The sequence below is a fragment of the Eleutherodactylus coqui genome, unplaced genomic scaffold (assembly GCF_035609145.1).
Source record: "Eleutherodactylus coqui strain aEleCoq1 unplaced genomic scaffold, aEleCoq1.hap1 HAP1_SCAFFOLD_38, whole genome shotgun sequence".
In the NCBI taxonomy this organism is placed as follows: Eukaryota; Metazoa; Chordata; class Amphibia; order Anura; family Eleutherodactylidae; genus Eleutherodactylus; species Eleutherodactylus coqui.
The window spans coordinates 1,457,550-1,472,626 of NW_027102218.1; the positions used below are offsets into that span (position 1 = coordinate 1,457,550).

Consider the following 15,077-nt stretch of genomic DNA (forward strand, 5'->3'; position numbering starts at 1 on the left):
CTTTACCCTTTATTATAAAGCGTCTCTCAAATTGCATTCTAGACCTACTTAGAGGATAACCACAAGTTATGGGTCGCTGCAGAACAGGCTCTGGTCCTGGGAACCCTAACCTTATAAGTGCAATACCCAACATCTCCCTGTTCGTAGGTCAGCTATTCAGGACCTGGACAGAATTTGGGCAAAAAAACAGAATGGTTTCAGTTCCAGGCCCCTTAACCCCCTTCATAGGCAACCCACAATTTAAGACATCGCTGAGTGGATCTACCATACTAGGCCTACATACATCACCAATTCCAAGAATTAGAGACGTTCTGACCAATTCGAGTTTAAAAACACTGACAGAGATCCTAGGGGAGGAGGAAACGCGTCCCGGCTTCTGGTTACAATACTTTCAGCTAAGGGGTTTGTGGGGTCCCTGGTCCCCCGGGTGAACCTCACGGGTGCTCTTACCCCCTTTGAATAAATGGTCATGTCCTCGACCCCACAGAGATGATGAAGATGATGCTGAATCGGGAGGCAGAGGCCCAGATACCTGGATATATAGAGGCCTGGGAGAAAGAATTGGGTCATAGATTACTAAAGGAGGATTGGGAGAGAGCCTGGCTTCTTTGTCACAAATTGTCTCCAGCTTGCAAAGCCCAAGATCTAAACTTTAAAATTTTATCCAGATGTTATAGAACCCCCGACCATCTGCACAAAATCTTCCCCCAGACATCACCTATCTGTTGGCGTTGCAACACGGACAGAGGAAACATGTCCCACATATGGTGGAGCTGCCCCGGAGTGGCAGACTTAGGGAAGGAAATAATAGAGGTATATAATCATATCTGCAAGACACAATTAAACCTAACTCAGGAGATGGCTCTGCTCTCGGTCCTCCCAGGTTCAATTAAAAATGTTGAGAGGTGTTCTGAGATTTTTTTATACTCGCGACCAGAACAGTCATCCCCAGACTATGGAAATCCACGACGTCCCCTTCAAGAGCAATATGGGTGAAGGAGCTGAACGACCTTATGCGCGTCAACGAGCTGGGAGCAGAGGAGGGCGACACTCAGGAGAAATTCTATCACACCTGGCAGATTTGGATCGCCTTCAGGTCTTCTGAGACATTCAAAATCTGGGTAGAGTCGGGACGTCTATAGAAAACTTGAGATGTCCCTGGGAGATCACGGGGCCGGGGTGTGGCGCTCCCCAGAGGCGGGCACTATCACCCCGAACCGCTCTCCAGTGATCCACCTGTCCCTCTCCCACCCCTCCACCATACACCATTCCCACCTCTTACCCTATGTTTCTTGTCTGTTAGTTTTGTCTTTGTTTTGGTTTATTTGTTAACATGATGGGACAGTAGATAACTGTCTAAGGGGAAAAAAATTTTTGCGAAAATACATTTACATTTTTCGGCACTAATCCACGTTGCTTTAATTGTATTCACTTTTGACAAATGTGTGTTTTTATTATGAAAATACAGAATAAAATACTTTTGAACAGAAGTATAGGCCTACCCCTGTAACATTGATGTGGCAGAAGTATAGGCAAACCCCAGTAACATTTCAGTAGCAGAAGTATAGGCAGACTGAAGTAACATTTCTGTTGCAGAAGTATAGGCAAACCCCTGTAATATTACTGTGGCAGAAGTATAGGCAGGCAGACCAGAGTTACATTTCTGTAGCAAGAGTGTAGGCCAACCCCTGACACATTGGTGTACAATGAGTGTAGGCGAAGGCCATAAAAAAAAAATCACTTGGATTACAGTACAGGCGAGGGCCCGAAAAATTAGTGTACCAATAGTACAAATGTACCCTTGAAAAATTGCTTAACCGAGAGGGCAGGTGAAACCCATTAATATTTTAGCTCGCTGTGGCTTAATTTGTAACAGAGCCTGGAGGCAGCCCTGTTAAAAAAATTGGTTCATGTTAAAGTTTCAATGCTTTAGTTAGAAACTTAGAAAAATTGTTTAAAAAATAGTTAGATGAGCCTTTTGGGCCGCAGAAAAATTGGCAGTTCAGGATGATGGAGGAGGAGGGAGAAGGAGGGAGGGAGGAGGGATATGAAGAGGAGGACGACTAATATACACAGATTGACAAAAGGTAAATGTCTCTTTTTTTCCGGTGATAGAGAAGAATGCTTGTATCCGCGGTTGCAGCGAAAAGAATCTTTAGGTTCCATTGGTCTCCACTGGTGGAGAAGAGAAGTCTGGGGAAATCCAGGCTTTGTTCATCTTTATGAGTGTAAGCTTGTCGGCACTGTCAGTTGACAAGCGGGTACGCTTATCCGTGATGATTCCCCCAGCTGCACTAAACACCCTCTCTGACAAGACGCTAGCGGCAGAGCAAGCCAGCACCTCCAGGGCATACAGCGCAAGTTTGTGCCACGTGTCCAGCTTTGACACCCAGTGATTGTATGGAGCAGAGGCATCACAGAGGACGGTGGTACGATCGGCTACGTACTCCCTCACCATCTTTTAACAGTGCTCCCTTCGACTCAGCCTTGACTGGGGAGTGGTGACACAGTCTTGCTGGGGAGCCATAAAGCTGGCAAAGGCCTTGGAGAGTGATCCCCTGCCTGCGCTGAACATGCTGCCTGATCTCCGCGCCTCCCCTGCTACTTGGCCCTCGGAACTCCGCCTTCTGCCGCTAGCGCTGTCAGATGGGAAGTTTAGCATAACTTTGTCCACCAGGGCCCTGTGGTATTGTATCACTCTCGTACCCCTTTCCTCTTCTGGAATGAGAGTGGAAAGGTTCTCCTTGTAACGTGGGTCGAGAAGGGTGTACACCCAGTAATCCATGTTGGACAGAATGCGTCTAACGCGAGGGTCACGAGAAACGCAGGCTAACATGAAGTCAGCCATGTGTGCCAGTACGCAAGACATGGCTGTCCTCGCTAGCAAGATGACTTTCAGGATCCTCCTCCACAGCCCATACACGCTGAACAGATGAGAGGCAAGCTGCATGGGTACCCTCTACAGTGTGCCTAGCTGTCTCTTACCCTTCCTCCTGTTCCTCACCCTCCTCCTCCAAAACGCGCTGAGATAGACATGAGGGTGGTCTGGCTATCAAGCGACATAATGTCACCCCCCGTCTCCTGTTCCAACCGCAAAGCGTCAGCCTTTATGCCTTGCAGCGAACTTCTCAGCAGGCATAGCAGCGGGATGGTAACGCTAATGATTGCAGCGTCGCCGCTCACCATCTGGGTAGACTCCTCAAAGTTTCCGAGGACCTGGCAGATGTCTGCCATCCAGGCCCACTCCTCGGTAAAGAATTGGCTACCACTACGCCGCCCATGTTAGGGTTGGTATTCCACTATTGCTCTACGCTGCTCATAGAGCCTGGCCAACACGTGCAGCGTAGAGTTCCACCGTGTGGGCACGTCGCAAAGCAGTCGGTGCTCTGGCAGATTAAACCGATGTTGCAGGGTCCTCAGGGCGGCAGCGTCCGTGGTGGACTTGCGGAAATGTGCGCAGATGCGGCGCACCTTGCTGAGCAGGTCAGATAAGTGCAGGTAGTTTTTAAGAAACCGCTGAACCACCAGATTGAAGACGTGGGCCAGGCATGGCACGTGTGTGAGGCTGCCGAGCTGCCACCAGGTTACGGCCGTTGTCACACACGACCATGCCTGGTTGGAGGCTCAGCGGCGAAAGCCAGAGGTTGGTCTGCTCTGTCAGACCCTGCAAGAGTTCGGGGGCTGTGTGCCTCTTGTCACCTAGACTGAGTAGTTTCAGCACAGCCTGCTGACGCTTGCCCACCACTGTGCTGCGGCACCGCGCCACACCGACTGCTGGCGATGTGCTGCTCACATTTCTTAATTGAGAGGTAGAGGTTGTGTAGGAGGAGGGGGAGGGTTTAGAGGAGGTGGCATAGACCGCCGCAGATACCAGAACCGAGGAAGGACCCGCTATTCTGGGTGTGGGTAGGACGTGTGCGGTCCCAGCCTCCACCAAATTCACCCAATGTGCCGTCAGGGAAATATAGTGGCCCTGACCTCCAGTACTTGTCCACGTGTCCGTGGTTAAGTGGACCTTCCCAGTAACCACATTTGTGAGGGCACAATTGATGTTGCGGGAGACGTGCTGGTGTAGGGCTGGGATGGCACACCGGGAAAGATAGTGGCGACTGGAGACCGAGTAGAGTGGGACCGCCGCCGCCATCATGTTTTTGAAAGCCTCCGTTTCCACAAGCCTGTACAGCAGCATCTGCAGGCTGATTAATTTGGCAATGTGCACATTTAACGTTTGAGCATGCGGGTGCGTGGCGGCGTATTTGCTCCAACGCTTGCGCTAGCGACAGCTGAACGCTGCGCTGAGAGACATTGCTGGATGAGGTCGAGGACAGTGGAGGTGAGGGTGTGGGTGCAGGCCGGGAGGCACTCGTGCCTGTGTCCTGAGAGGGGGGTTGGATCTGAGTGGCAGGTTGGTGCACAGGGGAAGAGGCAGTGGTGTGACCCGGAGGCAGTGAACGGCCTTCGTCCCACCTTGTGGGGTGCTTGGCCATCATATGCCTGCGCATGCTGGTGGTGAGGCTGATCTTGGTGTGACACAGGTTGCACACCACTGTTCGTCGGTTGTCTGCGCTCTCACTGAAAAACATGCACACCTTTGAACACCTAGGCCTCTGCAAGGTGGCTTAGCGCGAGGGGGTGCTTTGGGAAACAGTTGGGGGATTCTTCGCTCTGGCCCTGCCTCTACCCCTGGCCACTCCACTGCCTCTTCCAACCTGTCCTGCTGCTGCACTTGCCTCCCCCTCTTAAGACCTGTCCTCAGTAGGCGTAGCAAACCAGGTGGGGTCAGTCACCTCATCGTCCAGCTGCTTTTCCCCCGAATCCTCTGTGCGCTCCTCCCTCGGACTTACTGCCCTTACTACTACCTCACTGATAGACAACTGTGTCTCATCATCATCGTCCTCCTCAGCAACTGAAAGCTCTTGAGACAGTTGCCAGAAGTCCCCAGCCTCCTCACCCGGACCCCGGGAACTTTCCAAAGGTTGGGCATCGGTCACGACAAACTCCTCAGGTGAGAGGAACCATTTTTTCCCACTCAAGGCAGGGACCCGAGAACAGTTCCTGGGAGTCTGCCTGCTCATCAGTATGTGTCATTGTCATGGAGTGAGGAGGCTGGGAGGAAGGAGGAGCAGCAGCCAGAGGATTCAGAGTTGGAGCAGTGGACTGCGTAGAAGACTGGGTGGTCGATACATTGCTGGATGCATTTTCTGCCATCCACGACAGGACCTGCTCACACTGCTCTGTTTGTAATGAAGGTCTACCGCGTGGACCCATAAATTGTGATGTGAAGCTGGGGACCCGAGAAACTTGCCTCTCCTAATCCCGCAGCAGCCGGCTGTGGACCAGGAACTTGGCCAGTGCCCACACTCACTTGGACCTCCGCGTCCTCGCCCCCTACCCCTATGCATGGTGGATTACGAAGAGAGCAGACACAGATTAAAATTTAAACGGTCAAAAGGTAGCCCAACAAAGGAGAATTTTTATTTATTTTTAAAAGAATACAGGCTATGTAGTGTGTATATCACTTTCCCTCTATCAGTGGCTGTGCTCGCCGTACGCTGTGCGTAAAAGTTCACTGCAGACACAGACCGGTGTAAATAATCATGAAGTTATGTGCCTACACTTTCACACTGAGACCGGTTAGTGTAACACAAACTCCAGGCAGAAAAAGATTGTAAGGAATGCTGCAAACAGGGCTAGCTGTGCAATAGTGATGGACTACTACTCCCACCAGACAGCCTTTAAATGCAGACGGTCAGAGTTAGCCCTAAGAAGGACCATTGGGGTTCTTGTAGACAGGATCCTACCCTAACAGTCTCCCTACAGCAGCAGCACTTTCCCTATGCTCTCCCAGTGTGTGTCTGAGGCGAGCCGCGGGTGCGACCGCTTTAAGTACTCGGCGGTCACTTGATCTCCCCAGCCACTCACTGCAGGGGGGTGGGATAGGGCTGGCACATCACAGGAGGAAGTAGTAATGCCTTCCCTGCATGTCTATAGGCTAAAAAATGACGCTAAACATGAAGGGAAGGAAACGGAATTGACTCGGGAACCACGTGGTGCTCGTCTCGAGTAACGAGCATCTCGATCGAACACCCTAATGCTCGAACTAGCATCAAGCTCGGACGAGGGTGCTCGCTCATCTCTAGTTGTCACTTCAATAGTGTTTTCAGCTGGACAGAACTCAAAGCCTACAGTAATGAGGACCATAAAATGCAAAACAAAAAAAAAAAAAAGTGTAATTTAATTTTGTCTTACTGAATTTTCTAGCTTTCTGTTCCTCTGTTATGTGAGTTTCTGCTCTGTAGTCTGCAATCTCACAGCCATATACAGTAGCCTTTTTCTCCTAGCATATAGATGAGCTTCTAAGTTGGACTCACCTTATCAGTAACGCCAAACAGTTCCAAGTACTGAAAGAGGATTTTCATGTCATTCAGCCCTTCTAGCGCCAGCTTGTTCTGTGACAGCTTGGGATCTTTCAGAAGCTTCTCGATAAGATCCAATCCACCTAAAATAGGTTACAGTATTCAAAAGGCCATGTCACATTCACAACCACTTTTTTTTTTAATTGTCCCCAAGCATCTAAAAACTGAACGTTTTGTTTTTTTCTCCTTGGGAGAAGCGGCACCACAATGGAATCGTTAACTCTTTTTTAAATGGGTGAGCAAACAGAATCGAGAAAACCTTCATTGCAACCCAGAAAACAAGATTTTGTTACTTACCATAAAATCCCTTTCTCGTCACGGTCATTAGGGGGACACAGCAAGACCTTGGGTATAACTCCTGCCACAAGGAGGCAACACCAAGCATGGAAAGTTATTCCCTTCCCACCAGCCATACCCCTCCTGCAGGCACTGAGCTAAATCAGTTTGTACATAAGCAGTAAGAACAAACACACCCATGAAATAGAGGAATACAGACTACAACCAGAACACATAGTTCTAGATAAACACCAGGCCAAATTGAGGATCCATTTTTGAGAAACCACCACCAGTGCTAGCAAAGAACAAATAACTGGGAGGGTGCTGTGACCAATGATGTGATGAGAAAGGGGTTTTAAGGCAAGTAACAAAAATCTTGTTTTCTTATCCATGTCATTGGGAGGACACAGCAAGAACTTGGGGTGTTCTAGAGCAGTACTCAATGGGGGTGGGAAAAAAGAAGGTGGGGTGGTCAGCCTCTTGCCAGTGGGCTCAAGTTAGCGAGAGGGTCCACTGGCAGCTGCCAAGCAAAGCTTTCTGTAGAGTTAGAGATAATGAAGACCCGAAAGAGTTGCCATCACTGGGAAGGCAGAATAAAGTTATCGATTGTCAAGAAAGCGCCTGAGAATTTAGTAGAGTGGAACCAGTGAGGGAGGGCGACATCCTTGCCCTTTAACCGGTACAGATGCGAAGTGGAAAGAAGGAGGTGGAGCAAAAACTAGTAGAATATAAATGGCCCAAAATTGGAGACAAGGCCCGTGATGGTTAGGAATGCACCAGAGAATCTGGGAGGTGCTGCCGATCAGAAAACGCACCATTTAAGTGGGCGTGAGCGTATAAGAGTGCAAAAAACAAAAACTGATGGCTCGGCACAACGCTCCACAAATTTGAAAAAAAATTAAAAATACAAAAAACAACTGGATGAAAATTTCTTCTTTAATTGATATAGCAGACAGCCAGCACAAGAAATCGCATTTCAGGGCAAAACCCCTTCATCAGTTGACCTGGATTACATATAGTTGGAGACCTGGGCAGGGAGAGGCCCCCACTGTGGAGGTTGGCACCGGGGTGCTAGTGGTAAACACAGGGACAGGAGAAGTGACTCGTGGAATCTGTCCGGGAACAATAGAGGGGCATGACAGGAATCTCCTCAGAGGGGTGATAGGATTAGAACAAGGCTCAGAATGCTTCAAGTTCTATTGTTCCATCCAGATGGGGCGGCTCCCACAAGAGGAGCGAGGTATCGCCTCGTCTGAGGCTCGCATGTCCAAGACTCATGTCGCATGGAAAATTCTCCTTTCGAAGAGTGGATTTCAAGGGAAGAGTATCTAGCAAGAGTGCCCCGTCCGGAAGAAACTAGCTTCTGCAAGAGGTAAGGGAGTGATGATTTTGTATTGTGTGGCTAGGATAAATCATCCTGGTCCTAAAACAGTATGCCCGACACCTTGACCTTCAGTACGAAGGCAGTAGATACGACGGAACGAACCTACAATCAAGATATTATGCAAAGTCTATTTTCTACATGCAGGAAGTGAGAAATCAAGTGGTTTAACTACTCGCCATGTTGGCAGTCGAACAGGTGAAATGTGCGACAATGCTTGTAGAAGAAATGCTAAAGATGAATACAGGTGAATGTACGCAGCAATGTATAGGATTACTGATAATCGTAATAGACGCCTACGGCCGACTTCACCCTGGCATGGGCGATATCGCCCCTCTCAATCCACGTGAAGTCCCTGGATGCAAGGAGTTTCCACGTGAATCCTGCATAGCAAAAGCCGGGATGCAAACCAGCAGCGCTGACCCGGCCAGAGGTGTCAAGTATAGCGCTAAGGCACACAAAAGACACCAAGGGGTGTAGAGCCTGAGAGGTGCCGAGCCCACCAACCAGCACAGGTGCGTGCGAGTGGGAACTTGTTTTTTTGTTGTTTTTTTTTTGCAGCTTCCATCTGCAAACAGAGCTGTCATGAGAGCAGGCCAGTTGAGGGAAGCCTAGAGGTAGGGGCAGGGAGCACTGGATTGGAAGAAAAACACACCCAAAGGGGGGGGTTCAGAGAAGGGGAAGGAGCGTGGAAGATGAGTGGTGATGGTGCCATATTTACCAAATCCCATTTACTCCCCTCGTCTCCATCCTCTTTGTTGCGGCTTCCCCAGGACACCAGCAGGCTCACTGCTTCAGCGACTGTCACTTAGTGGTGAGAGATCGCTGGATATGGGGAAACAGGGAAGAATTTCTGGTGACCTCATGGCGGCTGGCAGGGAGCAGAGTAGGTAGAGCCGCTCTGTTCCACCTCTTGGAGGAGGGAGTAACAGTGTGTCTGATGCAGCACTCTACACCCTAACGACTTAGGGACAATCAGGGAAGTTAAATCATCCCCAATTTCTACCTAGAAGGGTAAAAGTCAACCTAATAAAAAAGGGAAAGCGCTGCAGATCAGGTGGTCTGCTTTCTACGGACAATTAGTGAAAATTAGTTTGGCTCAGTACCTGCAGGAGGGGTATAGCTGGCAGGAAGGACTCTTTCTTTGGTGAAGACTCTTTTACAGGGAATTATAGTACAAACGAGCGAAAATTAATAAAACCGTTCAGTGTAAACCACAGCCAACGTTTGAATGGCGAACGACGAATCGTTTACTTTTCATTTAAAACGAAATTTGATTTTTATGCATGCATTAAGAACGCATAAAAATCATCATGGATTTGTTCACTATTTGTTTAGCCTGAATACTACTAATCCATCAGTCTTTTCATTCACTCATACAGTGAAAGGAAACAATTTCTCACTTGAATGAGCCAACAACGTATCTGCTTGTATAAACATGGGGCACGAGTGAACTCTGACATCATTGGCTCGTTCAAACGAAAAAAAAACCAGGATGTCTAAATGGACGTTAAAGGCTAATTTACACGCAATGATTATCGTTCAGAATTCGTCTAAACAACGGTTTTTGAGCGATAGCCATTGTGTGTAAATATGTGCCCATCATGCACTCTGTCCATCGCAGAGTTCAGCTCAGCATAAAAGCAGTTGTCCCTGATAACAGGCATGGCATGCTGTGTTCTCTGCGGACAGCACTGATAATATTGTATGCAGCCAGCAGCCCATGGCAGAACAAAAAGGATTTAGAGAACAGACCACCTGCTGTTCTCTAAATGGATGCAAATGAAGCTAGATGGCTACTAATGGGCTGATTAGCCCATTAGTAGCGAATGCAAAATGATCACTCAAAACTGTCAGTTTCTGACGACTGTTGAGCGATCATCTTTGCGTGAAAATGGACCCTTAGTGTCCTAGTGGCAGGAGCTATACCCAAGGTCCTGCTGTGTTCTCTAATGACAGACGAGAACAAATGTTTAAACTACTGCTTTGCTCATGTATGTGATACTGTGGGACCGCATAGTGAAATGTATTTGTTTTATACTGGAGGCCCAGTTAAAAAACTGGACTGGAAAATGATGCCAAGTCACTGTTTTCAGTGGCTCTTGTTCTAGCTGATTGGAGGGAATACTGGAAGGGTGACTTGAAGAGGTCCATATGCTCCCAATAGAGCGTATGGCCCAATTTTGTCCCTTAGTGGATAAACATATGTATTCCTTTTATGGTATTTTTTCCCCTTCACCTACAAGAATAAAATATAAGCAAGTAACCGCTGAATTCAAGAACACAGAATTGCATCTTGCTCAGCCCCTTGCTTACGATGGCATGGGTGCTGTATAGTTTGAAGACTTTACTGTTCAGAAGGACTCATCAGTGAAGACTCATGATCTGCTCACTAGCTAATCAGAAAGGCCTAAAGGCTCTTTTACACGGAACAATTACACTGTGCAACGACTTTTTTAAGAAGTTCCGCAACCGAAAGAAATTCATATGTTTCTGTAAAGTTAAAACCTGCTGATTACACTGGGAAAACTGAATAGCAGCACGTCTCATTTTCAAGCTATTTAATCCCTTAGGAACCAAGCTTTTTTTTTTTTTTGAAGGGGAAGGGGGGGGGAGGGGGGGGGGGGTTAAAAAAAAACATAATTCATTTATCCATCAACATGAGGGCTTGTTTTAATGTACCATAAAATGTACTGAAAAACTTTTAAAAAGGGTTCTAAGTGAAATAAAATGAAAAAAACAAAATTTCTCCATCTTTCAGTGCGTCATTTCTATGGCGTACAAACAACATAACGTTATTCTATGGGTCAGTAGGATTGCGACGATATCCAACTTTTGTAGGTTTTTTTTTTTTTTGCTATACTATTTTTTTTCAAAGACATTTAATTTTCTTTTTTATTATTTGCTGCAAGCATAGAAATCATCGTTAGCTCATTCGCTAATCGTTCGGTTTAAATATTGATCAGTCATCTTCATTCACTACTATAATGAGCTCATGAGTCAAGATGCTGTCACACAACATCAGAGTTCGCTCGGGCAGCCTGTTTATACAGGTAGATCGTTCTGTATAAACAGGCTGCCCGAGCGAACTCTGATGTTGTGTGACAGCATCTTAACATTTTCTACTAACCCGCTGTCAACAGGAAAGTCCTCCTCCATGAAGTTTGTGGGCTACAGCTTCATGTGCCTTCTATTTTGTTTTCTTTAAATGAGCAATTGTCTTTTTGCACCGGGCTGTGGACCTGGCCTTACACCATGTAGCGCAGGCCAACTTACCATTATTTTGGACATATTCCCCAATCTGGTCAGCAGCCTCTGATGCAAGTCCCTTCTCTCCCACCATTTCATTCTTCACTTCTTCCCATGGTGTCTGAAAAGAAGGTATTTATACATATCACACTTAAAATAGGAAGAGCCGCCGTCAGTGCTAATATTTGCTTTTCATGCAAATTGAGGTAGAAATGGCTATAAGAAATTATTATACATTACACACAGAAGACTTCAATCTATGTTCATCCCTCCCCTTTTCATTTATGGCCTCCTGCACACGGGCGGAAAATCCGCGGCAGGATTTCCCGCAGAATTTCCGCCCGTGGCCGCTGCCATAGGATTACAGACGGCCGTGATTTGTTCACGTGAAATCACATGTGGAAAACAAAATCGCAGCATGCTCCATTTCTGTGCGGGTCTCGCCGCTGGTCGGCAGCCGGCACATCACAGAGCTGGAGCCGTGGGAACAGGCGAGACCCGCACTTGTCCCTGCAGGTGCGCGAGTCGGGTCCTGCTGCGAGAATTCTCACAGCGGGATCTGACCCGGCCGCCTGCAGGCGGCTTATGTGACTTTATTCTAGAATTTCTTTAAAATTTATAAACTTCAAACGTCGCATCCCTCTCTTCAAGTGAGGAAAAGTTCAACGGTCCAATAAATTGCTGGTTTTCTCTTTTGTTGCACTACCCAGTTTCTCCAAAAATAAGATAGGGTCTCATAATAATTTTGATACAAAAAATGCGTTAGTGCTTATTTTAAGGGGATGAAAAACAATTTACATTTATTTTTGAACCCCTCCCCCCTTCAGAAAAAAAACCCCAAAAAAACAGTGTTACATACAGTCAGGTTCCTTGGCGTTCCATCTGCTCTCTTCTCTACAGCCAAGTGTAGCGGTTGGCTCCCCCTGGTGACCAGAAGCAGCCACAACGCTCTACTATAATGAGCTCATGAGTGGAGAGACGCCAGCGGGACTACTCAATCTGTGTGAAACGCCATGGGGGTCTTTTGAGTGCGATTCTTTGGGGGGTGTCTGCTTTCCTTGGTGAAGGGTCTACCTGTCCTGCTGCATTCTACATGTATAGCTGCCTGTATACTATTTAAAATGACTTTTTTAAATGAACTTTAACTAGGACTTATTTTTGGAGTAGGTCTTATTTCGAGCATCCTCAAAAATCCTTACAAGTCATGCTAGGGCTTGTTTTGGGGGAAAGCCCCCCCCTCTGGCGCAAACATAGGTTCACCGATTGTCTAGCTGCACATAGGTGAAAAAAAAAAGGGAGAGCCCAGGCATTGACCATCGGCAGAAATACTTTTTGGCGGAGATAGCTGAACAAGGGCTCCCATACACAGTGCATAATGCTTGTGATTTACCACTAAACGCGAGCAGAACGCTACCTGCAGCCACTAATACTTGCATAATAGCACCCTAGGGGTCCTATTACACAGGAACCATTAAAACCTGTGTAATAGTGCCAACTGTTAGGTCAGCCTGGCAACTGCCAGGAAAACACTAGACCTAGCACAGATGCTAGCGCTCGTGTAGCAGCACCATAACCACTGAATTCTAACACTACCAATCATCAAATTATGGATCTCAGGTGTAAATGTGAGGGTGCGGTAGATTTTTGTTGCTGTCAAAATGCATTGGTGATCTGCTTCAGTGAAGGTGCGTTTAGTTGGAATGATTGTTTGCATATCGTTCATTTCATTCAAGCATGAAAATCATCGTTGGCTCATTCGCTAACCGTTCGGTTTCAATACTGATGGTGCAGTCGCTCATTCACTGGTACAGTGAATGTGAACTACTGAATGAATTAGTAAGCAAAAGATTAAACCAGCTGTATAAACGCGCTGCACGAGCGATAAGTTGTTACGTGTAAAAGCACCCTAGAATAATAAATCAGAACTTCATACAGTCGATATAAACATCATAGAATTATCTTTTACCTTATCTAATTTGTCCACTGTGGAACAAATAGTGCGAAATTTTGTATCGGGTACACCGCACACTGCGAACATCCCATCCAAGATTCTCCTATCGTTCACCTGTACGTAAAAAGGGCATCATTACTTCTTATCAACAGAAACATCACTTAATCTTAGAAATCAAGTTATTAAAAGTACTTTTTACGAGACGTTTATGAAGTTATGGGTGTTCCAACTTTACTCTGGTTGGAAACAATGACCCAAACAAACCCTCGCCAACAATAGATGGTTAAAGGATAGATAAAAGGGTCTCTGGCTGTCACTGGAAACATTATTATTAGCTTTGAGATTTTTTAGCCAAAATCCTGTATAGCGCTTTTTGTGCTCATTTACAACATTCACACTGGCAGTCTGGTAGAGATGCTCTTTAATAGCATAGCCAACATTCAGCAAACAAAAGTCTAACTAGGTAAAGGCCCTTTTACACGCAAAGATAATCTTTCAAATGACTGAAAGATTTAGCGATCTATTTGCATAAAGTGTCAATGGCCATTAACACTTTATCATCTTCATTTGCATATAAAAGGACCTCCAGGAGTTGTTTGTAGAGCCGAGTGTGTGTTTAAGCACATTCCTTTGTTCTCCTCCCAGCAGACTGCATTGTTCTCCTCATGGCTAATGTAAACATGCTTTGGGCAGAACATTCTGCAGTCTTTTGAAAGAGGAGTGAAGTACATTCAAATGGAATGTATTTTCTCAGTCTTTCAGCAGCTGAATGATGGATTTTAAGTTTAACTATAATCCGTCGATGCCCGCGTTTACATGTGTACATTTTCGGCCATTTGGAGGAATTTTGAGAGATAATCGTTGCATGTAAAAGGGCCTTAACACAGAAATCCCAGACATCCAGCTCTAAATATTCAGAACTGTAATGCACCATGTGCAGACCTGTAATGGCAACCATCACTGAGCTGTTAATGTGAAGTAACCAACACCGTCACCTTACCTTAATTAGAAAATCTCCCAACTCCAGTTCACTCAGGATTTCATAAACAATCTTCAGACATTCAGCATCAGGAATCATCGGGTCAAACTGTCCTGCAATGTCAAAGTCCTGGAGGGAAAGGAAATGAACACTAGTATCAATCCTATTACAACAAAACTGAAATGTATCTTGCATCACCGAAGTCTGGAGTGGGTCTGGTGTACAAACCCACCCTCAAGGAGAAAGTTTCCACACTCTTGGAATTAAATTTGTTTTTCTTACAGCAGCTCTGGGCTAACATATTCAAACCGTAAGATGCAAGTAACCTTAACCCCTTAATGACGCAGACCCTTTTTCCATTTTCGTTTTTTCCTCCCCGCCTTCAAAAAACAAACCAAAAAAACCCAACTTTATTTATTGATTGACGTCGCTGTATGAGGGCTTGTTTTTTGCGGGGCGAGTTGTATATTTAAATAGTGCTATTTAATGTACTGAAAAACTTTTAAGTGGAGTAGAATGAAAAAAAACAAAAACATTCCGCCATCTTTCGGTGCGACTTGTTTCTACGGCGTACAAACTGCAACAAAAATGATATGAAAACTTTATTCTATGGGTCGGTACGATAACTACGATACCAAACTTGTATAGGTTTTATTTTTACTATTCTATTTTTTTTCTTCAAAGGCATTTAATTTTTTTTCAATTATTTTCTGCCGCCATCTTCTGCACGCAATAACTTTATTTTTCCGCCGACGTAGTTGTGCGAGGGCTCATTTTTTGTGGGATGTCCTGTAGTTTGTTAGTACCAATCCGGAATACATATGA

General features: G+C 46.2%; 1 protein-coding gene across 1 annotated transcript in view; it reads right to left on the minus strand.

The window, feature by feature from the left end:
- The window catches only part of LOC136599622 (histidine--tRNA ligase, cytoplasmic-like), a 54,143-nt gene that overhangs the window by 20,012 nt on the left and 19,054 nt on the right, over positions 1-15,077 (minus strand). Inside the window, exons 6-9 of the mRNA XM_066588809.1 lie at positions 14,274-14,381; positions 13,289-13,387; positions 11,350-11,443; positions 6,372-6,499 (exon numbers count right to left, since the gene is read on the minus strand). Of these exons, the coding sequence (XP_066444906.1) occupies positions 6,372-6,499; positions 11,350-11,443; positions 13,289-13,387; positions 14,274-14,381 (429 nt within the window). The remainder of the gene's footprint in view (positions 1-6,371; positions 6,500-11,349; positions 11,444-13,288; positions 13,388-14,273; positions 14,382-15,077) is intronic.